General features: G+C 42.0%; 1 protein-coding gene across 1 annotated transcript in view; it reads right to left on the reverse strand.

The window, feature by feature from the left end:
• The window catches only part of FER1L6 (fer-1 like family member 6), a 107,762-nt gene that overhangs the window by 52,616 nt on the left and 31,276 nt on the right, over positions 1–23,870 (reverse strand). The window contains exons 13-21 of the mRNA XM_038388273.2: positions 22,885–22,985; positions 22,142–22,232; positions 20,343–20,462; positions 18,597–18,749; positions 12,495–12,690; positions 11,665–11,789; positions 8,514–8,648; positions 7,722–7,871; positions 888–998 (exon numbers count right to left, since the gene is read on the reverse strand). Coding sequence (XP_038244201.2) covers positions 888–998; positions 7,722–7,871; positions 8,514–8,648; positions 11,665–11,789; positions 12,495–12,690; positions 18,597–18,749; positions 20,343–20,462; positions 22,142–22,232; positions 22,885–22,985 — 1,182 coding nt within the window. The remainder of the gene's footprint in view (positions 1–887; positions 999–7,721; positions 7,872–8,513; positions 8,649–11,664; positions 11,790–12,494; positions 12,691–18,596; positions 18,750–20,342; positions 20,463–22,141; positions 22,233–22,884; positions 22,986–23,870) is intronic.

The raw sequence follows: 23,870 nt of genomic DNA on the forward strand, positions 1-23,870 counted from the left end.
TATAAACGTTGCCAGGGAGTGGGAGGCTGTATCTGGTGTGTGTACCAAAGCCTGGGAGGCAGAACTGGCTAGCAATTTACCTTCCTCAACGGTTGCTCAGAACTGAAGTTTGCACCCCTCAGGCAGCTTGTTGACAGAAAAGTTATTATAATTCATACAATCATACTTTTCCATTAAAGCCTATTAGTTTTCTGTGTAGAACTGAAAACAGAAGTGAAGTTTTTTTCCCCAAAGAGATCTAAATGTTTGGCCTCCTTTTCTGTGGATTCAGATTTGGGTTAGTCTTGCTTGTTCCTTTCATTGACAGCCCACACTCGCGGCTAACGCCCTACAGCTCACTGAGACTCACACTAACACTAGAAAAGAAATCGGAACAGATAGAACTATTTACAATATTTACACTAGAAAACAAAGACTGTAAGCTAATGCTGCAGACAATAGAGAAGTTTGGTCTCCAGTCACAGGCGATAGAAAGGAACTGGAGAGGCTGTTGGTCTGCACCATCCCTTATGTCCTCGATTCAGAGCATGAGGAGAAGGGTACAGGCATAGACCAATGGACACTGCTAGTGAAAAGTCTTCCAGTCTCAGGTGCATGAAGTGCACTTGAGCAAATATGTATAGGGACCATCCTTTGAAGAAAAGTCTGGCCCTAGTTGTTTTCAAAATCTAATTCAATGGTTGGAGTTACTGCCTTATATGTGTTGTGTTCAGGAATTACACCTGATCTGGCCCTTTTAGTTACATTTGAACAGTCAAATAGAGTTTTGTGTGATTCCCACTGATTTGCATGTCAAAAATCACATTGCTAAACCCTGTGCTCCACTGCGAAAATGTAGAATGTCTGAGAGTCTGAAAATGTTAAAAATATTATTCTTTGTAAATTACCTCCACTCTGTATTTGCTTAAAACAGGCCGGATGTTGGCTGGAACTGGGTAGATCTGGCTTACGTCAGGTGGATCCACTGGTGGAAGGCTCACTGGACCAGAATCTGGAATCTGCAAAATGAAATAGTCATAACTCTTTGTCACTGCTCGTGAAATATAGTCTCAGGTCCCCCTGTAAGTTGTCCATTGCATACAGTACTTTACAGCAACTAGGGCCATCATGCAGACAGAATACATGCTCGGCATTGTGAGAAAGACATGCCTTGGAATGCTCTCTGCTTTGCCATGAGGCCAAAGCACTTTGTGGGAATAGGTCATTTTAAATTCAATAGACTGAATCATGGAATCATAGGACTGGAAGGGACCTCAAGAGGTCATCTAATGCAGTCCCCTGCACTAATGGCAGGACTAAGTATTATCTAGACCATCCCCAACAGGTGTTTGCCTAACCTGCTCTTAAAAATCTCCAATGATGGAGATTCCACAACCTCCCTAAGCAATTTATTCCAGTGCTTAATCACCCTGACAGTTAGGAAGTTTTTCTTAATGTCCAACCTAAACCTTCCTTGCTGCAATTTAAGCCCAGTGCTTCTTGTCCCATCCTCAGAGGTTTAGAAAAACAATTTTTCTCCCTCCTCCTTGTAACAACCCTTTATGTATAGTAACTCCTCCCTTAACATTGCAGTTATGTTCCTGAAAAATGCTACTTTAAGCGAAATCATATTAAGCTAATCCAATTTCCCATAAAAATTAATGTAAGTGGAGGGGTTAGGTTCCAGGGAAATTTTTTTCACCAGACAAAAAACGATATTATATATATATATACACATAGTATAAGTTTTAAACAAGCAATTTAATACTGTACACAGCAATAATGATTGTGAAGCTTAGTTGCAGTGGTGAAGTCAGAGGGTGGAAGAGGGTGGGGTATTTTCCAGGGAATGCCTTACTGTTAAATGATGAACTAGCATTCGGCTGAGCCCTCAACGGTTAACACGTTGTTGTTAATGTAGCCTCACACTCTACAAGGCAGCACGAATGGAGGGAGGGGAGACAGCATGGCAGAGAGAGAGAGACACACACCATATGTGTGGGAGAGAGAGAGAGAGAGAGACGCATTGCCCCTTTAAGTACGCTGACCCCACTCTAGGTACACAGCCTTTAAAAAGATCAGGAAGTTGAGACAGCAGCTGCGGCCAGTTCTCTCTCCTGAGCTCTGTCCTGTGCCCACCCTGCTCTATATGGAGATGGGGTAAGCAGGGGGCAGGAGTAGGGGGGAGGGGGACACCCTGACATTAGCCTCCCTCTTCCTCCCCCCCTTCCCCCCGCACAGCAAGCAGGAGGCTCCCGGGAGCAGCTCTAAGGCAGAGAGCAGGAGTAGCACATGGCAGTAGTGGGAGGGACACCTGAACTGCCTGGCAATTGATAGCCTGCTGGGCAGCTGCTGCACAGGAAACTTAGGGGAGCTGATGGGGGGCTGCCGCCCACCCTGGTTCCAAGCCCCCACCAGCTAGCGCCAACGGGATGCTCTTCCTGCAGGCAGTGGATAAAGCAGATGGCTGCCAAACAACGTTATAAGGGAGCACTGCGCAACTTTAAATGAGCATGTTCCCTAATTGATCAGCAACGTAACAACGAAACAATATTAACCGGGACAACTTTAAGTGAGGAGTTACTATACTTGAAAACTGTTATCATGTCCCCTCTCAGTCTTCTCTTTTCTAGACTAAACAAACCCAATTTTTTCAATCTTCCCTCACAGGTCATGTTTTCTAGACCTTTAATCATTTTTTTGCTCTTCTCTGGACTTTTTCTTGTTTGTCCACATCTTTCCTGAAATGTGGCGCACAGTACTCCAGTTGAGGCCTAATCAGCTGGAGTAGCGTGGAAGAATTACTTCTCGTGTCTTCCTTACCACACTCCTGCTAATACATCCCAGAATGATGTTTGCTTTTTTTACAACAGTGTTACACTGTTATCTCATATTTAGCTTGTGATACACTATGACCCCAGATCCCATTCCGCAGTACTCCTTCCTAGGCAGTCATTTCCCATTTTGTATGTGTGCAACTGATTGTTCTTTCCTAAGTGGAGTACTTTGCATTTGTCCTTATTGAATTTCATCCTATTTACTTCAGACCATTTCTCCAGTTTGTCCAGATCATTTGAATTATAATCCTATCCTTCAAAGCACTTACAACCCCTCCCAGCTTGATATTGTCCACAAACATTATAAGTGTACTCTCTATGCCATTATCTAAATCATCAATGAAGATATTGAACAGAACCGAACCCAGAACTGATTCCTGTGGGACCCCACTTGTTATGCCCTTCCAGCAAGACTGTGAACCACTGATAACTGCTCTCTGGGAATGGTTTTCCAACCAGTTATGCACCCACCTTATGGTAGCTCCATCTAGATTGTATTTCCCTAGTGTAGGCACCTTTCCAAAAAGTGATGCTCTTGACCTGATAGACCACAACCTGCTGTTGTGTAGATACAAGCACACTCTAAGGAAGTAATTATACCTAATAAAAATCCTAACTTATAGGCTCTCAAAAGACTTTAATAGCAAAACTGTAGCTATGATTCTCATTTAAAAAATGCTAGGTGAATTAAGGATGCATGAAATGAATCACAGCAAACAGTAAGCAAACAGTACAAATATTAGTGCTTTTGAGCCAGCCAATATTTTTAAATATCAATCGAAAAATATCTAGTAGACAACATTATTTGACCTATCTCTGAAGGTGAGCAGTGCTCTGCTACTTCTGCCTGGCTTTGTTTCAACAGGGCAGAGCACAGTTAGGAAGACTTGTCAAACTAGAGAGATGTGTCATCTGTGTTTGGGAATGCTCAGCTCCTGTCCAAAATTTCAAGACTGGGTCCTCTCTTTGTACAGCACCATAGCAAAACCCTGCATGCAAATGGCCCTTAGCATTGTACTCTGGGTCCATGAGTGCAAGGGTGTCTGAAGTCAATCTAGGAATGGGGAAGAGGCTGATTGCATCATAGTCTTATTTGGAGACTGGGGAAGGGAGGGTCATAAGATTCAGCTGTTATTCTGACTCCTGAATATCAACTGAATATCAGCTTAAACTTCCTCATCAGCCATGCTCTGGCTCTCCCATTTTCTTGAGCTGCCTTCCAAGGAGAAGCTCCTTGGCCTTTTATTCCCTTCCCCTCCACAATTTTCAGGAGCCGGTTGGTGCACTTCCCCACAATCTCTCTACAGTAGATCTATGCCCCTTCCTGGTTTGGTATGCCTTTTCTTCCTCTACTACTCCAGGCTGAGCCAAAGGGGCGTTGATCTCTTCTACCAGAAACTCAATTTCTAATGCTGACAAAACTATGAATTGCTGTTTCACAGATTACCTCCTTTTGCTCAGAAAATTGTGTTTGACTTCATTATGAAACACAACACATAAAGAGGTGACTATGGGACAGGATTAGAGAGGAAAGATGTGAAATGTCTTCTGGTTAACTAAGGGCAAATGAAATTAGATCAAATAGATGTGCCATGGTGCAATAATGACCACACACAAGTGAAAGGGTAAGGATTCTGGGAAATAGTAATAGTAATATAGTATCTAGAGTGCTTTATAATTATTGCCACTGAAATGTAAAGGCTATGAGACAGTCACCAGGGGACCTGTAAAGTTCACATCTTTTGTTTCTTATAAATAGGAGTCATCTGTCTTCTATGTCCTGATATTGCTGCTGTGTGGAAAGTTCATTTAGTATAAGGAAGAGGAGATATTTTCCGTACCACCTTGTAGGTGCAGAAAACAGAAAGGTGTAAAACATCTCAGAGTGACAGCATTACACAGTACAGTGGTGATAATGATAATAAACTAAAACAGTAACTCATATTTATATACAGAAATATCTCTGATCCAAAACAATCCCAAAACACTTTATAAACTGAGAAGTGGGATCGTATCCCCAGTCCTTCCCTAATGTGATGAAACACAGCAGCTGTTTAATCACAAACACTGGGCTGAATCTTCTCTATTCCATCATGAAACTCCACCAACTTCAGAGGAATTGCACTGGTATAACGAAGAGGAGATTTTGGTCCAGTGCCAGTATACCTCAGTTTAGGATAGAAAGTGAAGAATTACACTGTATTCAGCTGAAATTGTATGGGGAATTTTAAGGGTTAGGAGAAATATAACTACTAGAGAGTTAAAAATCTTTTCAGCAGAAGATGAAAATATTCAAAAACTGATTCTTTTCACCTTGTTACAAACTTTTTGTAAAAGTGTTGTTAAAAAGCTGACCAAATTTTTCTTTAACAAGGAGCTTTTTTTCTAGTGAAAATAAGGCTATTTTCAACAGGTGGTGGGCCCATTCAGAGTAAAAGGTGGCTGTGAGACTCTAAAGCCAAAATTCAAAAGTTAACATTGGAATTGTCATGTTTTTCACGTGTACATAGTCATTGAATCAAAACAAAATGTGATGAGTGAAATAAACTGAAATGGTTTAAATTTTAGTGTGACATTTCAGGGGGAATTTCCAGACAATTCTAGTAATTACACAGATGGAACCATTCCAAGATATCTAGGCCAGCATTCCTAGCTCTCAAGAAAGGTGCCCTGTGAGCTTTAATGACTTCAAATGATCAACACTAGCAGGTGAGGTAATATCTGTTATTGAAACAACTTGTGTTGGTGAGAGAGACAAGCTTTCCAGACACACAGTGCTCTTCTTCAGGTCTGGGAAAGGCAAATCACAGCTAAATGCAAGATGGAACAGATTGTCCAGCATAAGTTAGCACATATTGTAAGGGACCATTCAAGGTAGAGTGGCCTATTACCACCTCTGCAGTCATAAGACACAAAGAGGGGGTCAGTGGGTTACAGATTGTTGTAATAAACCATAAATCCAGAGTCTTTGTTCTGTCCAAGATTATTAGTGTCTAGTAGAGTCATGAATTTAAGCTCCCAGGACCGTCTTTTGAATGTGTTATGCACGTTTCCTTTGAGGATGAGGACTGATAGGTTATATACAAAATGATCACTTTGTGAAAAGTGTTCACCCCAGGTGACAGGGTGTTTTTCTCTTTTATCATTTTCCTGTGTGAGTTCATTCCACAGTGTAATGATTGTCTGGTTTCACCCACATAATTTTTACTGGGGCATTTAGTGCCCCAGATGAGGTATACCACATGTTGTGATAGGCAAGCGTAGGATTCATGGATCTTGAAAGGTGTCTTGTGCGGGGGTGTTGATCACTGTAGCAGTGGAGATATGTGCACTGCATACATATTAAGACTAGAAAGTGTCCACTATTAGTCATTGTTTCTCTAATCTCCTGTTTGTCTAAGTGTCTCAACTGCTCTGTTATACTAAAATCAACTTTAACCCTTTTGCAGTGACGTAGAACTACAGCAGTAATTTAAAAAGGGAACTTCTCTCATACATATTGTTACTCCAATTATAAAATAGCCTGAATTGAAACAAACAATAATTTGTAGATCATAACTACCTAATGTGGTATATGTGGCTGAAAGGGTTATTGTCTCCGAAGTACAGAGCAAATTAGTGATTGTAGAGTTTCTTCTCACTGAGCATCATCAGGAATCCTTTGATACTAGAAAGAAACTGCCAGCACATCAGGCCTCTGAGAATGCTTTAAAGCCTCTCATAATGTTTTAACACATCTTTTCCTGAATGGTTCTTTAAAGTCCATGCTCTTGAGCATTGTCTGTGGTGAAAACAAGCATTCTTTAGGATGTAATCACCAAGACAAACAATGAAGGGTCTGAGAATGCTAAATGCCAGCGCTGGGTCATTTTTACATTTATTTTCAGCTCTTTATTCAGGCCTTAGATATTTTCAGATCAGTCTGGTATGTTGTGCTGTTTTCCTTTGCCCAGATAAAAGTGAAATAAAACTAAATGTTCACTCTGTTCACTAGAAACATGGACTAGATTAAAAATTGAGAAAAATATTGATTATGGAACTAGATTCTGTCCTTAATTACACCCCACTAAGTTGGTGCGTTCCCCTCCTTGGTGTTATTTAGGTTTAATTGGGGAAACAATTAGCCCCACATGCTTTAAAGTGCAATTTTACTCTGGCAAGTGATTATTAAAATGCCATCATGGGGGTTGTGTGTTTTACTTGTTATGTCTCACTGATTCCAGAACAAATTTGTTCAGTTTACAAGTAAAAAGAAGTTTCTTCTACTTGTCAGCCCTACAAATTCTGCTTCGGGTCTGAAAGTCAAGCTGTCTTGTTTGTGCATTTGCAAAGCCATGCCCAGATATGAGGGCAGAATTCAGCCCTGCAACTGGAAACTGGTTAACAATTCTGTTTATGTGCTACAGCCAGAACAGAACCCAGTTAACTCTCCCTTATATACTAGTAATAAGAGTAAGTAGTAGTAACAATTTATTAGTGTTGTTAAAGACATAGACCTCTGACCAGACATAGGGAGCAGTATGAAGATGCCGTTTTTACACAGTCACTTCCCAGAACAAAACAACACTTTACCTTGCAGTCAAAAGAATTAGAGCAGGGTAAAACCAGTGGAAATGCGAGGCAAGCCAGGCTAGAGGATTCAGAGGGCCAGCAGCAGCGGAAGTAGGGGCAGTGTTTATTGTTCCAATTGCAGGATAAGCAGGAATGACAACTGCATCATGTTCTAGGCGTGTGAGATGTAAAGGAGAAAGGATCCAATTCTTGTCTCTCCTGGGTGCAACTCCCTCTGATTTTAACAAGGGATGCACCTGTATAAGTGAGAGCAAGACTAGGACCACGGTGTCTCTTTGTACCCTAAATGCTTTTACATGCCCCAAAGGTAAACGTTAATACTCAATCCCTCACCTGCAGCAGCTCGAATGCAGCAAGAAGGTCTCCTCCAGACAGATTTCCACAATGCACTGGGTGATAAGATAGTTTAGGTGGCTCGTATTTCTGATCAGCGAGTCTCACCACAGGGGCAGCTACTGTTGAGCCAATATAGTCTGATTTACCCTAGATAAATAAGGATACATACTTCGGGTTATTTTGTAGGTAGTCTAAACATAGCAGCAGCCTTAGGAACTGCTCCTCCCACCCTCAGTCCAAATGTGGGAAATGGGCTTTTACTATATATGACAAAACTACCCAGTGAGGTGCACAGCAAAATACAATGGATGGCAACTATTGAAATGATGGAGGGTGAATTTCTTTAAACTCCTCTGAAGTTTACCAATGCCTTGATTTCACATTTCAGCAATTCTGAAGGCAATATCCTAATAAGCAGTGAGATGGCACTAGATTTCTGTGAGCTGGAGGTAAATTTGGGTCTCTGAACATACATAAATACAATAATTACAACTGCGTACAAGTAAAAGGATGTTTCTACTGCAAACCCCTTTTTGGATCTGAGAGTCAAACTGGAACGACAAGACCAGAAGGTTACAAAGACGTAACTGAGGACTGGAGATAAATCTGGTTCTCAGACTACGTCCCATTACAATATTAATCTCCATTTTAAAGGGTCAGAAACTGATTTACATGGCCAGAGAAGCTACTTTTAAATGTCTGTTAAATGACATAGCTTTGATTTTTACATAGATAATATATTATACCACAACAATTCAGGTTTTTTAATAAGAGGCATTTCATCTTTACCACTGCATCGTCGTCGTACAACTCTATGACAATCACTGGTGGGAATTCAGCAATTTCCTTCCCTTCACCATGGAGTACAATGTTATTGAACAGCAGCATCTGATTCCACGTAGGGGATAATGTCTGAGAAATGATCTAGTCAAAAACAAACAGCATTTTAAGAAGGCTGGCAAAAGATTGACTGGTGTACTCCAGCAGAAAGTGGCTGCACCGTGATGAAATCTTTTCCAGTGGACTAAACTAAACTATTAAGAGAGGGTAAAATACAGAATCAGCACAAGGCCTATTTTAAATGTCACTCACCTCTGCAGAGGTTCTACATCAGAACCCATGCAAGCCTCATTTAGTGTCCAGTCCAGCAAAGCACTTAAACTACATGTGTAACTATAGTCCCATTAAGAAAAGGAGTACTTGTGGCACCTTAGAGACTAACAAATTTATTAGAGCATAAGCTTTCGTGAGCTACAGCTCACTTCATCGGATGCATCCGATGAAGTGAGCTGTAGCTCACGAAAGCTTATGCTCTAATAACTTTGTTAGTCTCTAAGGTGCCACAAGTACTCCTTTTCTTTTTGCGAATACAGACTAACACGGCTGCTACTCTGAAACCTGTGATAGTCCCATTGATTTCAGTGAGGGTACTCATCTACCTAAAGTTATGCATGTGCTTAAATAGTTTGCTGGACTGGGGCCTAAAAACCTTAACATGGGCCTTCATAACTGCATTGAAAGTCTTTCCCACACAGATGAATACCACCCCTGTTCATTCTGAGCTGTAAATGTTCCCCCTTCCTTGCCTTACAGGCTCTTCCTGAACAAATAACTAGATATATGACTTTATATCTTGCAGTCCTTGTGCATGCAAAACTCACACTGCAGTCTATGGGAAGGCTGCCTGTTTGGAGACTGCAGGATCAGGCCATGTATAGTTAAAGAAGACTTTGAGCAAAATGTATTCCACTTTTTCATTCTGTGGAGTAAACATTTTCCAAGTCATTTTTCTTCACCTACAGATGCTAATAATAACTCACAATGTTCTTATTGAACAAGGTAATTTATTGATTAATTCATAACAAATGTGTTTTTTTTTATTTTTTCCTTGCAATTTGCTGCTGCACTTCAGACATGCTGGGCTGGTCAAGGCACTTCCTCAAAGACAGCAGCTTAGCTGCTTTGGCAGGAAATGTATCTACCAATGTTAAATGTTAAAGAAAAAAATATCCGCTGCAAAATCTGACTCTCATCATCTGCTGTTGTTCTGTTAAATGGAAATGTCTTCTTTCACTGTGGTTTATTGGAGCTTGGTGGACACCATTCTAAAAACAATTCAAATGATTGCCTGCAGTATTTTATTCAGACAATATGTTACTTTGCACTTATGTGTGTACAAAATGCTGTCATATGTAGGTCTGATTCTACTCTCAGGTATGCTAGCTTATACCAGGATCAACTCCATTGATATCCAGAGAGCTACAATGGGGGTAAACCAAGATTAACTCAATTGATCATAACCATGTGAGTAAAACAGGCATAAGTGAGAGCAGAATCAGGCCCTATAACTCTAGAGAGCCACCTGGATAGAGAAACCTTTTCCTTCCCCTGGCCCCCAGAATCTGTTGCTGTAGAAACTTCCTTCGAGAGCCAGAAGGGGATAAACATTATTTTTCTTAAAGCCTTGTTACACTGTGAAAAGTGACTATAAAAATAGTTTGATTTGGGTTCCACATTTATTGATCCTTGATGATTTCTGTGTCAAATGTGCTCTGTTTACAAGTGAAATAGTAGGTTACTGAACTTTCACCCTTGCAAAATTAAGATGGGCTCTGAGAGTCAAGCTGGGTTCTTCCCATCAAGCTGGGTGAGTGAAAGTGAAATCCAACTCTCCCACCCAAGCCCAGGCCAGGTTGCAGGGTTGCCATGCAGAACCCTCCCACTTTCCCCATGGGTAATAAATCAGCCGTCCCTTGTACTGGTTGCACAGCATACTGAAACCACAGGATCTTGGTAAAAGCCCCTCTCTTGTCCCCAGGAAACTCCTTGCTCATTCCAAAATGGCCTTTCATGCCAATCTCTGTGGGGCTGGTCTGGAGACCATTTCTCCAGTTCAAAGGCAGCCCTAAGGAGGTCTCTCAATGAGCAACTATTTTTCAGGACTTAAGTAGTGCAGAGAGTCTCTGCACCAGGTGTGCATTTTACCTGGTAATGGCTCTCTAAAACCATCCTTGTGCTCTACTAAACTCCATTCCAAAGGGCCAAACTGACTCACATGGCCACAGCAGTGCTTTGGGATTTTTTTAAAAGTGACTCAGCCTTGATCTTTACACACACAAAAATAGTGGCAGGGATGCAGGATACAGCATCTGTCCGCCTGCCAATGGAAATGGCCTAATCTTAAAGTCTAAAGAGGGAGAATTTCAGAGAGCTACGACCCAGCCCACACTTGCTGTTTCGGTCTAATAATCTCAGAGAATCTAACATCCAAAGGAGTCAAAACAGATTGGCACTAGTCTAACTGCAGACCAATTACACTTGGAGAACAGATACAAGGCTGCATCTGATGACTCACTCTATATATGCTATGCCATCAGAGCAGCTGTCCCTGATGGTATATTTGTTAATTTAATCATACCAAGAGCTAGAATGGCAGTGGTGTTTCTCTTTAATGACAGGCACATGTCCTCAAAACAGACAACTGTGCTAGGACTTCTGTTTTCAACCACACTTGGTATTCATATAGCTGGATATTAGTGCTATGATATAATATACATTGTGATTGGCTCTAAGAGATACCGCAAATAAGTAACCATTTGTCTCAATAATACACTTTAATCCTTTTCATTTCTGGAGCCCCTTGCGTCTAAGGATCTCAAAATGCTTTACCAACTAAAGAATTAAGCCTCACAACACCTCAGTGTGGTAGTTAAGTAGTTTTTCATTAAGCATTATCCTCATTTTACAGAAAAGGAAACTGAAACATCTAATATTGGCCACTGAGAGTGACAGAAGACTGCACTAGATGGACAACTGATCTGATCTGGTAAGGTAATTCCCGATTGCCTTTGAGAATCAATATTTTTTCCCATTTTCACCACTTTAATGAGACATCTCAGTTCCTTATTTACAAAAGGAGAAGGAAGACTTTGCAACTTACCTTGGTGGTCTGGCAGTGAGAAACAAATGTTACTTTGGCAAAGGGATCAGAAAGTCCAGAGCTGTCTGCCGCAATGAGCCCCCTGGCCTGATACATGTGGGCTCTTAACTGGAAGAGGTGCTGGGCTGTGTCAGACAATGAATACAATGTTATCAGTTTTGGGGAAATGATGCCATGAATACATGGAAAGAGGACCACCCACAAATTCCAAAACCTTGACCCTCACAGCACTCCAATGAGATAGGAAAGTGCGATCACCAATTTAAAGATGGGATATCTGAGCAACAGAGAGATTAAATTCACACAAAGTCAATGTCAGAGCCAGGGTTATAACCCAGCTCTGCTAATTTCCAGTCTTTTCTCTCATCACTTGACCATAGTATCTCCCTATGTATATTTATCACCTACTATGAATTCAAGCATATATGCTTTTATCAAAAGATCCAGTAGAAGACTCCTCCTCATTTGGGACATTTAAAACTAGAGAGCAAAAACAGTGCAACATGTGCTAAGGGCAACAATCCTGCATTGAGAGGGATATGGAGGGAAGGGCATAATGTAGTGTGTCTTTTCCATCTCTAATGTCTATGATTTCATGAAGCATCAATGGAGGTTTTAAGCATTCAGTAGCTGCCAAGGCGGCATTCAGTAACTAGACAGTGTTTCTGATCAAACAATGTGCTAAAATGTTAATTTAAGCATTTTGGGGGAAAAATGCAATTACATCAAGTAGATGTTTTGCTGTCCTCCTAATTTAGAGCACCATATGTCCAACGTTCCATACTACCGCTAAGTATCCTTGCTACTGTACTGCAGAAGTATTGTCTTACTTTTGTACACCAGACTGGCAGGTGAAGGAGGAGGAGGAGGAGGAGGATGTCCTGTACCAGCTGCAGAGGACACTCCAGTCTCATGTCCTAAAGGTAAGTTCTCCATAATGGTATGGGCATACTTGACGGAACCAAGCCACAGATAGGTGTCTACTTTTGCATGTACATTCCAACCCGACAGGCGCTTTCCTGGTAACTGAAGAAACATAGGTCATCAACCAACACAAAATAAGAGAGATAACTGAATGTTATTTATAGTTTGGGCAAGCTGCACTGCTGAACAGAGGAGCATCCACTCAGTTGATATCAAGCCGGTATCAAGTGGAGTGCCCCAAGTGTCGGTCCTGGGACCAGTTTTGTTCAATATCTTTATTAATGATCTGGAGGATGGCTTGGATTGCACCCTCAGCAAGTTTGCAGATGACACTAAACTGGGAGGAGTGGTAGATACACTGGAGGGTAGGGATAGGATACAGAGGGACCTAGACAAATTAGAGGATTGGGCCAAAAGAAATCTGATGAGGTTCAACAAGGACAAGTGCATCTTCTTAGGAATCCTATGCACTTAGAATCCAATGCACTGCTACAGACTAGGGACTGAGTGGCTAGGCAGCAGTTCTGCAGAAAAGGACCTAGGGGTTACAGTGGACGAGAAGCTGGATATGAGGCAACAGTGTGCCCTTGCTGCCAAGAAGGCTAATGGCATTTTGGGCTGTATAAGTAGGAGCATTGCCAGCAGATCGAGGGATGTGATCATTCCCCTCTATTTGGCATTGGTGAGGCTTCATCTGGAGTATTGTGTCCAGTTTTGGGCCCCACACTACAAGAAGGATGTGGAAAAATTGGAAAGAGTACAGCGGAGGTCAACAAAAATGATTGGGGGCTGGAGCACATGACTTATGAGGAGAGGCTGCGGGAACTAAGATTATTTAGTCTGCAGAAGAGAAGAATGAGGGGGGATTTGATAGCTGCTTTCATTTACCTGAAAGGGGGTTCCAAAGAGGATGGATCTAGACTGTTCTCAGTGGTACCAGATGACAGAACAACGAGTAATGGTCTCAAGAAGCAGTGGTGGAGGTTTAGGTTGGATATTAGGAAAAACCTTTTCACTAGGAGGGTGGTGAAGCACTGGTATGAGTTATCTAGGGAGGTGGTGAAATCTCCTTCCTTAGATGTTTTTAAGGTCAGGCTTGACAAAGCCCTGGCTGGGATGATTTAGTTGGGGATTGGTTCTGTTTTGAGCAGGGGGTTGGACTAGATGACCTCCTGAGGTCCCTTCCAACCCTGATATTCTATGATATGTTGATAAATGACTTGCCTATTTAATCACAGGATCATAGAAATGTAGGACTGGAAGGGACCTTGATAGGCACTGAGGCAGGACTATGTATTATCTAGACCATGTGTGGTGGGGCATTGACCCCACACTGGCAGAAGAGGGGTTAAAGCAGCCCAGGGAGGCTGCATAGGAGGCAGTCAATTAGGCAAGGGCTTGTAGAGACAGCCAATCAGGAGAAGGTTTAGAGAGACAGCCAATCAGGGCCAGGTTGGGTCATATAAGAAGGGATGCTGAACAGAGCAGCTTCAGTCATTTCCTGGAGTTTGAGGAGTGAGGACTGTCTGCCCTGAAGGAGGGAGAAGAGACAGCACCATGGTCTGAGCAGTGCTGGACAGGGTCAGGGTAGTATGAGTGAGCTCCCAGCTGACTGCTGCCAGACTGAGGCCATGATACAAGGGCAGAGAAGGTGCTAGGGCTACGGGGAAGTGGCCCAGGGAAACAGATGCCAGGGGTTAGAGGTGACACAGTGTATGACTGCTAGTCCTCTCCCCCTTTGGCCCCAGTTGCTACTGAGGCAGGTGGCTAAACCCTGGACTGCAGCCTACCACTGAGGCAAGTGGCTGGACAGAGGACTGCTGGCCTCCTGGAATGGGGTGGGATGGAGAGAACTGAGTGGGGCAAAGCCAAAGAGCTGTGTCCAGAAGAGGCCACCATGGTCCTGAAAGCAACACGGGTCCTGATGGCAGAAGTGATGGTGGCGAGACACCACTAGATGAATGTGCATTGGTGAACCAGAGCTAATTCCCAGGACGGCCAGCAGGAGGCATTGCAGTGATGAGTCAAACCCCATTACACCATCCCTGATAGGTGTTTGTCTAACCTGTCCTTAAAACCTCCAATGATGGAGATTTCACAGCCTCCCTAGGTAATTTGTTCCAGTGCTTAACTGTCTTGACCATTATGAAGTTTTTCCTGTTATCTAACATAAATCTCCCTTACTGCAATTTAAGCCCATTATTTCTTGTCCTGTCCTCAGTAGATAAGGAGAACAATATATGACCCTCCCCTTTATAACAACCTTTTATGAACTTGAAGACTGTTATCACATCTTCCCCCCTCCCCAATCTTCTCTTCTCCAGACTTAACAAACCCCAATTATTTCAATCTTTCCTCATAGGTCATATTTTCTAGACTTTGAATAATTTTTGCTGCTCTCCTGTAGACTTTCTCCAATTTGTCCACATCTTTCCCAAAGTGTGGCGCCCATAACTGGACACAGCACTCCATATGAGGATTTATCAGTCCTTAGTAGAGTGGAAGAATTACATCTCTGCTCTTGCTTACAACACTTCTACTAATAAATCCAAGAATGATGTTTGTTTTTTTCAACAGAATTACATTGTTGACTCATATTTAGTTTGTGATGCACTATAATCCCCAGACACTTTTCTGCAGTACTCTTCCTAGGCAGTTATTTCCCATTCTGTGTTATATTTGTCCTTTTTTCACGATTTCTCAAAGATAATAGCTGATGATGCAGAGATCTCTTCAGCCAGTTCCTTAAGTATTCCAGAATGTATTTTGTCAGGCCCTTCTGACCTGAAGTCATAATGGGGAGGATGGTCCTGCAACCTACTTGGCACAATGTATTTCAAGATTCAAAGGAAGGAATTGATAACAAACCTAGATATAAAAGTCTGCTTTCAGTGGGATAGTGTACAAGCCTTTTTATGCTAAATAATAGCTGTAAATTTGCTTCTGGTGTTTGCTATGTTAAATTTCCTAGCCTATGGCGCACTGTCCACCTCATGCTACTTTCTGACTGTATTATGGCTGCTCCTAAATAAGTTATTACTTCATAGGGCAAGTTAGAAAACTTTTGATGAAACTTTTTCCAACATAAAATGTTACATTTTTTGACAGTACTTTCCTACAATATTTTTTTTCTATCAAGCTCTGCTTAATTCAGTTTTTTTATAGTGCTTATTCCTAAGGCAATTCATGACATAAAAGTGACTAGATAGTCACCACATTGCAATGTTTTCCTGACAGGACCCTAACAATTAATGATGGCTTAACTGGTGCCTTTTTGTTTCACTTAGTGTTACAGTGTGTTTTGTAAGCAATAACCTTTGTATTTTAAACAGAGGGGAAACATCCCACCTTCTAGGTTATCCATAGTGTTTCCTAGTTATAACTTTCTTTCATGTGAAAATAGAACTACTTGTACTGTGCTTCTGAGGTTTAATCTGATTGATAAATAGAATTGCTGCACCAGAGTATCTTAATGACCGTTTCATTTTGTGTTTGAAATGACTACTTCTAAAAGTTTTACTTAATTCAAATAAAATAGAACATTTTGATAGACCTGGGGGGGATTTCTCATAAGAAAGTTCTAAAAAGATTCAAGAAGCCTCTTTAAAAAGAACTGTAAGTAGAAATGCACTGAAATGTTGCTGCATGCAGTAAGGAGTATGCACAATAAATTACTCTTGATAATTAGCAGAAGGCTGGATACCTCTATCTGCTGACCAGCTATGTTTTATTTGCCTGGTTCCAACAACCATCTTAGGTGATGAGTTTCTATACATTTAATAAGCAATGTTACCATTGCTCATATTCCAGAGAGTCCAGGCTTTTCCTTCAAGCTGTTGCTGATGGACAGCGACTACATTCCATTGTTGCATACTCTTACTGTGCATGTTACCTCTGTTTGGCTAACACTGCAAAAAACGGTCTTGTCAGACAAGTATATTATTCAATATTTTATATATCTAACATCTTTCCTGTATGGATCTCAGACATGGACTCTTTATAGATGGCACATTTAACAGCTTGAGCAATTTCACAAGCGTTCCCTCTGCTCAATAATGAGTAAGGCTGTGAATCATTCACAGATGTCATGGCTTCCGTTACTTTCCGTGAGCTCTGTGAATTTTGCAGCACTGGTGCAGCTGACCCCAGGACCACCATAGCATCTGGGAAGCCCTGGGGCCAGCTGCACCGGCCGCTGCTCTGGCAGCCCCAGGCAACTGGTCACCAGCGCTGCCCTGGAGCAGCGGTCTGGAACCAGCAGTGGTGGTGGCAGAGCCCCAAGCTGCCCCTCGCCCGGACCAGCAGCGGTGGCCGTCCCTCACCTGGACCGGCGGAGGTGGTGCCAGGGCCCTGGGCCGCCCCCCGCCTGCACCAGTGGGAGCAGGGCCATGGGCTGCCTCCCACCTGGACTGGTGGCAGGGCCGCCCCCAGCAGCAGCAGCAGGGGCCCCGGGCCGCCCCTCCTCCAGTAACTGGGGGCCCTGGCCTGCCCCACCTAGCAGACACATCACCCAGCTCTGTCCCCACCCCAAGCAGCAGTCTTCAGGAGTGCTCCCCTCCCAGCAGGTAAGATTTAATCACAGGTATTTTTAATAAAAGTCATGGACAGGTCCAGGGCCATGACTTTCTGTTTATTGCTCGTGACCTGTCCATATCCGTGACTAAAACATAGCCTTAATAATGAGCATTCGCTGGCAGGACAGAGTGACCAATATTAAGGTCCCTAAAAGAGCAAGCACAACAAAGCACTGAGGAAATGCTATTGAGAACACAACTTAGATAGACTGGACATGTCATCAGAATGGAAGATCTGTCTCCCAAAACAGATCTTGTAAGGGGAGCAAAAGAAGGAAGCATCGTCCGTATAAGCACTTAAAGATAACCTAAAGTGCAGCCCACTGGAGACTGCTATCAACCTCAAAGAACTTGAACAAATGGCTCAGGACAGGACACACTGGCAGTCTCTTGACAAGATCAGGATGTAATAGATTTGAGGAGGATCGACGAAATCATCTCCAGGCTGCACGTGAAAAGCGCCACAGAGCTGCATCGTCAAACATCATATTTACAGACTTCCCATGGCCTTAGTGTAGCCAACTCTACACATCATGGTTCAGACTTCGGAGTCGTGTGGAGCCAGAGCTGAGAATTGCTACAATATTGTCATCATCGTCAGCGATGGAGTACCAACATATATCTCATACACACATTTTAAATTGGAGTTATAAACAGAAATGTTTATATTATGTCTGAATCTCTGCACTTCCTCATTGTCTGAGTGTGGTGAATGTCAATCTGTTGGAGTTTCCCTTGGAGTTTTCAAATGCTGCTTAATGTATTCATCAGAGAAGAAAGGTTTAGTGATGTTCTACCAATTTACATCTATTTGTGCATATTTGGATTTATGATACACTTTGCAGAAGCAGGAAGCCAGGGGATGAATTACTTAGACACCATGATGATGAGCATGGTATTAAAAACAGAAAGGTAGAGAATATAGATAAAATAGATTATATAAATCAGTGTTTCTCTACCTTTTCAGGTTGGTGACCCTTTTTAAGACAAAATTTTTCTATAAGAGTAAATATGTATCCATGACAACAATAAGCCAATAGAATTTATTTGTGTGTATTTTGAGAATTTGACAGAGCATACTTAACCTTGAAGGGTGAGGCTGTGAGGTGAAGCTGGGGAGTGAGATTTCATTTGCTTTAGATTGCAATAATGGTTTCAACACTTTTGCCTTCCAAATTGCCTTTTGTGACTCCTTAGGGGTCATGACTCACTGGTTGAGAAATATGGATCTAAATCATATAGATAAACTCGGATTCCTTGCCTATCAGATTTCAGATGTTTGGTATCTCAAATGAAATCCTCTTCTGCATAATTTTACTCTGCATATATTTAAAGTAGATGCATGTGGGCTGAGTGAAACATGGATAAAAATGGTGTTCATGGAGTTATCTGCTCAAAACATCTTTGTAAATTATCAAAATGTCTCAGACTTACTTTCAGGAAATGGGTTTTAATCTTCCCACAGTTTTTGCCTCTGTGTTCATTCACTGGGGAATAGAACACGTCTTTTGCTGGGATTCTTGCATATGCAATTCTTTTGTTGTTGCTGAGCATCCAGATGAACACATCAGGGACCGTATGCTGCGGCTATTAAAATGACATGGAACAGCACTTCTATACTTTGAACACTAGAGCTACATTAACAAATATTCTTTTTATGAGCAACGATCATTACTTTGTTAAACATCAACTAACAAGACCTAACTCCTTTCAACAAGTTGACAAGACAAAGCCAGCCTTTCCTGAGAAGAGACAGCCAGCATCATCTAGAGAATCTATCAATTCACACCTAAAAATCCATATACCGGACTGTGTGATACATAATATCTGCCCAAACCTCAGTTCCTGTGCACAGCCAGAGTTTGTTCCTTTTAAGGTTTTAAGCTTTTAAGGACCTTAAACTCCATCACTTGAGGTCTTTAAATCACACTGCCTGTAATTCTAACAGAGATGCTTTAGCTCAACCAGAAGTTATGGGACTTGATGCAAAACTCACTGGGTGAAAAATATATGGCCCGTGTTATGTAGGAAGTCAGACTGGACACTCAAAATAGCTCCTTCTTAAAATCTATGGGCTTGATACTCATTTACCCAAAGGCCTTAGGGAAAATGAGAATTAGGACCCACCATTCTACTTTCTATGAGGTCATGGTTGAATAAGCTCTCCCAACACATGGAAGAGCAGCAGAGACACTTTCTGGCTGAGACTACAACAGGGATCCTGCACTACCCTCTTTTGTGTTAGAGTGAGAGATTCGCCAAGGATCCTCCATATAATCACAGATCCACTGGTCACAATCCCTCTCTTCCACATCCCCTCACGCTAGTGCAAGTGAAACCTGCACAGGCACAGCTGTGTGGCAGGCAGAGGATGTATATCCCCTGTGGGATACCCTGTATACCACTCCTCCATCCTGCACCTTTCATTTAGGTGCTTCTTGTGCCCTAGATTCATATTTTACTTTCAGATAAAATCTCAACATGGAGGCCATTCTTTATTAGGCAAATGCATGTACAGTGTATCCAATTTGCCCCTGTCACAGTGCCCTGGCTACAACCCCATTTCCCAGGACATTCCCCACGCCAAGGGCTGTACATGAGGCAGAGGTGCCAACTTTCTGATTATCCTGGGGGTGCTTGACCCCACTCCGGCCCAGGCCACGCCTCCACTCCACCCCTTCCCTTAAGGCCCCATCCCCACTCCACTTCTTCCTGCCGCTGGTCCACCTCCGCCCCACCTCTTCCCACCCAGTTCTGATCCTCCCCACAAGCGTGCCCCACCCTTTCCTGCCTCGCTCCTCCCCTCCCCCCACAACGCCTCCTGCATGGTGCTGAACAACTGATCACTGGTGGGTGGGAGGCGCTGGGGGAATGGGAGGAACTGATTGCCAGGGCAGGAGGTGTGGGGAGGAGGGGAAGGAGCTGATTGACGGGGCTGCCAGTGGGTGCTGACTTTTTTTGACCCACTTTTTTTTTCCCCGTGGATGCTCCAGCTCCAGAGCACCCATGGAGTCAGTGCCTATGAGGAGATATAGAGTAGTGGGGATCACCAGCTAGTCAGTCAGTCAAGATCTAGCCCAAGGTTTTACTGATTGTACTGTATTATAAAGACTTGTGTCATCTTAGTTAAAACATTCGATATTGTGACCTAGGTAAAGTCCTGTGTCAATGGTGAATTACCTCATCAACCAAGAATCGAATTTTCTCTATGAAGTTCTGTGTTTCACGCATCATTTCATCTACTGACATCTTTTTTTTCTGCTGCTGAACAATTCCATTGGCATCAGAGGACATTGCTTCCTGGAACAGAAGTAGACAATAGGTAAGTATTTCATATACACTGTGAGTTCATGAAAATCTTATTTCAAACTGTCCAACTGGGCATGCAAGGGGAAATAGCGACCCAGGTTCACTGAAATATTTTTTTTTTCAAAATTTCAAAGCAGGGGGCAAATTAACTTTCAGGAAATGATTCCAGTTATACAAAATGTGCATTTTCTCCTCTCTGTGTGTGGGGGGGATGCGGGGGGGGTTTATACAGTGAAGGTCCCCAGAAATTTGTGTTTTCTGCTCGCAGCACAATGGGGCCCTGATCCTGATGGAGGGCTTTGATCAATACTGTACTGCAAAAAATGGCATAAAAATAATACATCCATTTACTGTGCAACCACAAGGTACAGTAGAAAATGCAGGCCTAATAGTAGGGTGACCAGATAAAAAGTGTAAAAAATCGGGACGGGGTGGGGGGTAATAGCCCCCAAAATCAGGATTGTCCCTATAAAATCGGGACATCTAGTCACCCTACCTATTAGGATATGTAAAGATCCCCCTGTATATTTACTGCATTATAATGATATTTTATGATGATACTAACATGATCCTGCTCCTGAAAGATGGTGTTAATTTCACTGAGAGTTGCTAATACTCATCAACCCTCTGGATCAGTCCCCCTGTGTGTATATATTAAAAATGGATCCTCTGATCCTGAGAAAAGATGGTCCACTGGGTAGGTTGGTAACTGAGGCCTCAGAAGACTTAGGTTCGGTGCCCTGCTCTGCCACTGGCTTTTTTGTGTAATCTTGGGCAAGTCACTTAGTACCTCTGTCTCAGCTTCTCAATGGATCGGTGCCTCAGTTCCCTATCTGTAATATGGGGGTAAGAGTATTTCCCTACCTCACAAGGTTGTTGCAAAAAGACATACATAAAGATTGTGTGGCAACTCAGATGCTACAGTAATGGGAGCCATACAGGATAGCTAGAACACAGATGTGTATACATATAATCTAGGGAGAGATAAAAAATGTATGGATATTTAATTCTCTTTAGATGTTCTGTGCCAGAATCTCATTTATAGTAAGATATTTTTATCCCACTCTGACAGTTTAAAAGGGACTTACTATTGTTGCAGATGTGCCAGAGCAGTATAAACGAGGCTTAGTGTAAATGAAAATCAAAATCAAATTAGCAGTATTAACTTTGAAAAATCAATAAACAAAAAATATTTTTAAATATACACACATTTATTTATATCTATCTATAGCTCTTGCTATATTGAGAGATATATGTAAAAACAGCAAAAATATGATGGGCCTGATTCTTCTATCACTTAGGCCCACATCAATCAAAGCAATCAGGCATGGGCTAAATCCGTGCCTTACAACTAGTGTAAATCAGGACTAACTCTACTGAACTGTCAGGAGTTACACTACTGTAAAATCAAGGTAGGCACAAAGGAGAACAAAGCTTTTTGCTATAATTGTTTACTTTAAAGTTCAAAATGAAGTATCTTAAAACCTTTTGCTTCGCACAATAGCCTTTTTAAAAAAAAAAACAAAAAACTCTTGGATGTAATTTTCACATTCATTATGAAACACCCTGGCACCGAGAAACCAAATCCAAATTACACCACACACAGTGCATATGCTTAAGATTCTATCATTAGATATTATGCTAGTGCTTAAAGAGGGAGCCTTTCATACCAGTTCTTGCCTGCACATCTTAAGTCTGTTTTTGTCCAAAGCAGTCTGGTTCATCCCTTGGGGTTTCTTTTCGGCATTAGCAATGAAGGCTCTGAGATCGGGGAATAGTAATACAGAAGTATTTGTTATGAGAGAGATTACCTTATTATGATGGCTGATAAAATAGAATGCAAGTGAATTATTATCTGGCACAGTGCATGAAGCAGAAGAGGGTGATGCTGGAATTGTCAGTCTGATATAAATGTTGAAGGCACCACCTATATTGGAGAGAGTTAAGTACATACAATCTGTACTGTAATGTTTAGATATAAATTAATTCACTCTCGGGCTTTGCCTCTGTTTTGGATCCAATCCTGTCCATCTTACTCAGGGCACAATGGGAGTTCTGCTTGTGCAAGAAGGCCCTCTGTATTCATTTTAATTTTGCATGATTTTTATAACGTGTCTGTCTTGCACCTTATTGCTTCTCAATTATTCTCATAAATGTTTTATTTTTAAAGTCCAGATAGCCTATGATCAAATCCAGTAATTGACAAATGGAAAACAAGTCCTGGAAATTAAATAAAATTATATTGCACAAAATAGGAGCCAGAGGCTATAAAATTCTTTTACAGCAGACTACAAAGTACAGCAAATTAAGCTCATTGTATTTTGCATGCATCTTGCCAATTTATGGGTCCATAGCCTGGAAATTGCTACCAATGTATAAAGTAACTTCATGCTCCTCTAGTAAATTAGGTTACCTGCATTGACTGATAAAGGCATTTAGAATGGTGTTCATTTTCTCTTCTGACGCAGTCTCTGAAACCTTGATCAAATCTTTTACTTCCTCTATCCCATCTTCCTAAGAACAAGATGGGGGGGGGGGAACAGTTGTAGAAAGAAGAGCTGTCAGTATAATAATTTGTACTCCAGTTATTCAGAGTCTAGCCAGTAAGAGGAAGACAGGTGATCTTGTATCTTGAAAAGTCTGAGCTTTGACATACCGCTAAGCTTGGAGCATGCAAAGGAAGGACCACTCTGTTTGAGCCTTTCTACAGCCTCTCTATGCCTAAAGTATTGATTTAGGGGCCAGCTTCTTTACCTAATTTGTAAATGTACGTGAGTGGGGAGTATTCTCTAGTGGTTAGATTACAAGACTTGTGGCTTCCTGGATTCTATATATAGCTCTGCCATTAGCTGATGTTTGTCTTAGGCAAGTCACTTAGGTCATAATTGTTAAATTTGGATGCCTAAAATAACACACTTACGTTGATACATAAGGCCCAATGCAATGCCCAGTGACATCAATAGGGATTGGATTGAGCCCTCAGGTGTTTAATTAAGTGGCTTGATTTTTCAGAGATGACCTCACTGACAGCTGTAAGTGCTTAGACACTCTGAAGAGACACATATGCTGACTGCAATGAGCTATCCCATTCAGGAGACAGACTGTGCCACTGCACAAGGGTTAAAGCAAAAGGCAAAGTAATCTGCTGTGTTTTTAAGACCCTCTACTCCCAATGCTGCACAGCTCCCTACATGGGTTTCTTCTATCCTGCTGTGCCTGCACAATCTGTGAGCTGGAATAACTCCCTTGCTTCAGCTGCAGTGGAGAGAGCCATCTACTCCCTTCATTTACCTGCAAGTAGGGAAGAGGGAATCTGTCCTTCATTGAGTTCAGTGGGGGCCTGCTTATCAGATATGCTGGTGGAGTCCCCTGAATGAAGGACTGTGGAAATGGTCCCTT

Source organism: Dermochelys coriacea, chromosome 2 (genome assembly GCF_009764565.3).
Source record: "Dermochelys coriacea isolate rDerCor1 chromosome 2, rDerCor1.pri.v4, whole genome shotgun sequence".
Classification (NCBI taxonomy): domain Eukaryota; kingdom Metazoa; phylum Chordata; order Testudines; family Dermochelyidae; genus Dermochelys; species Dermochelys coriacea.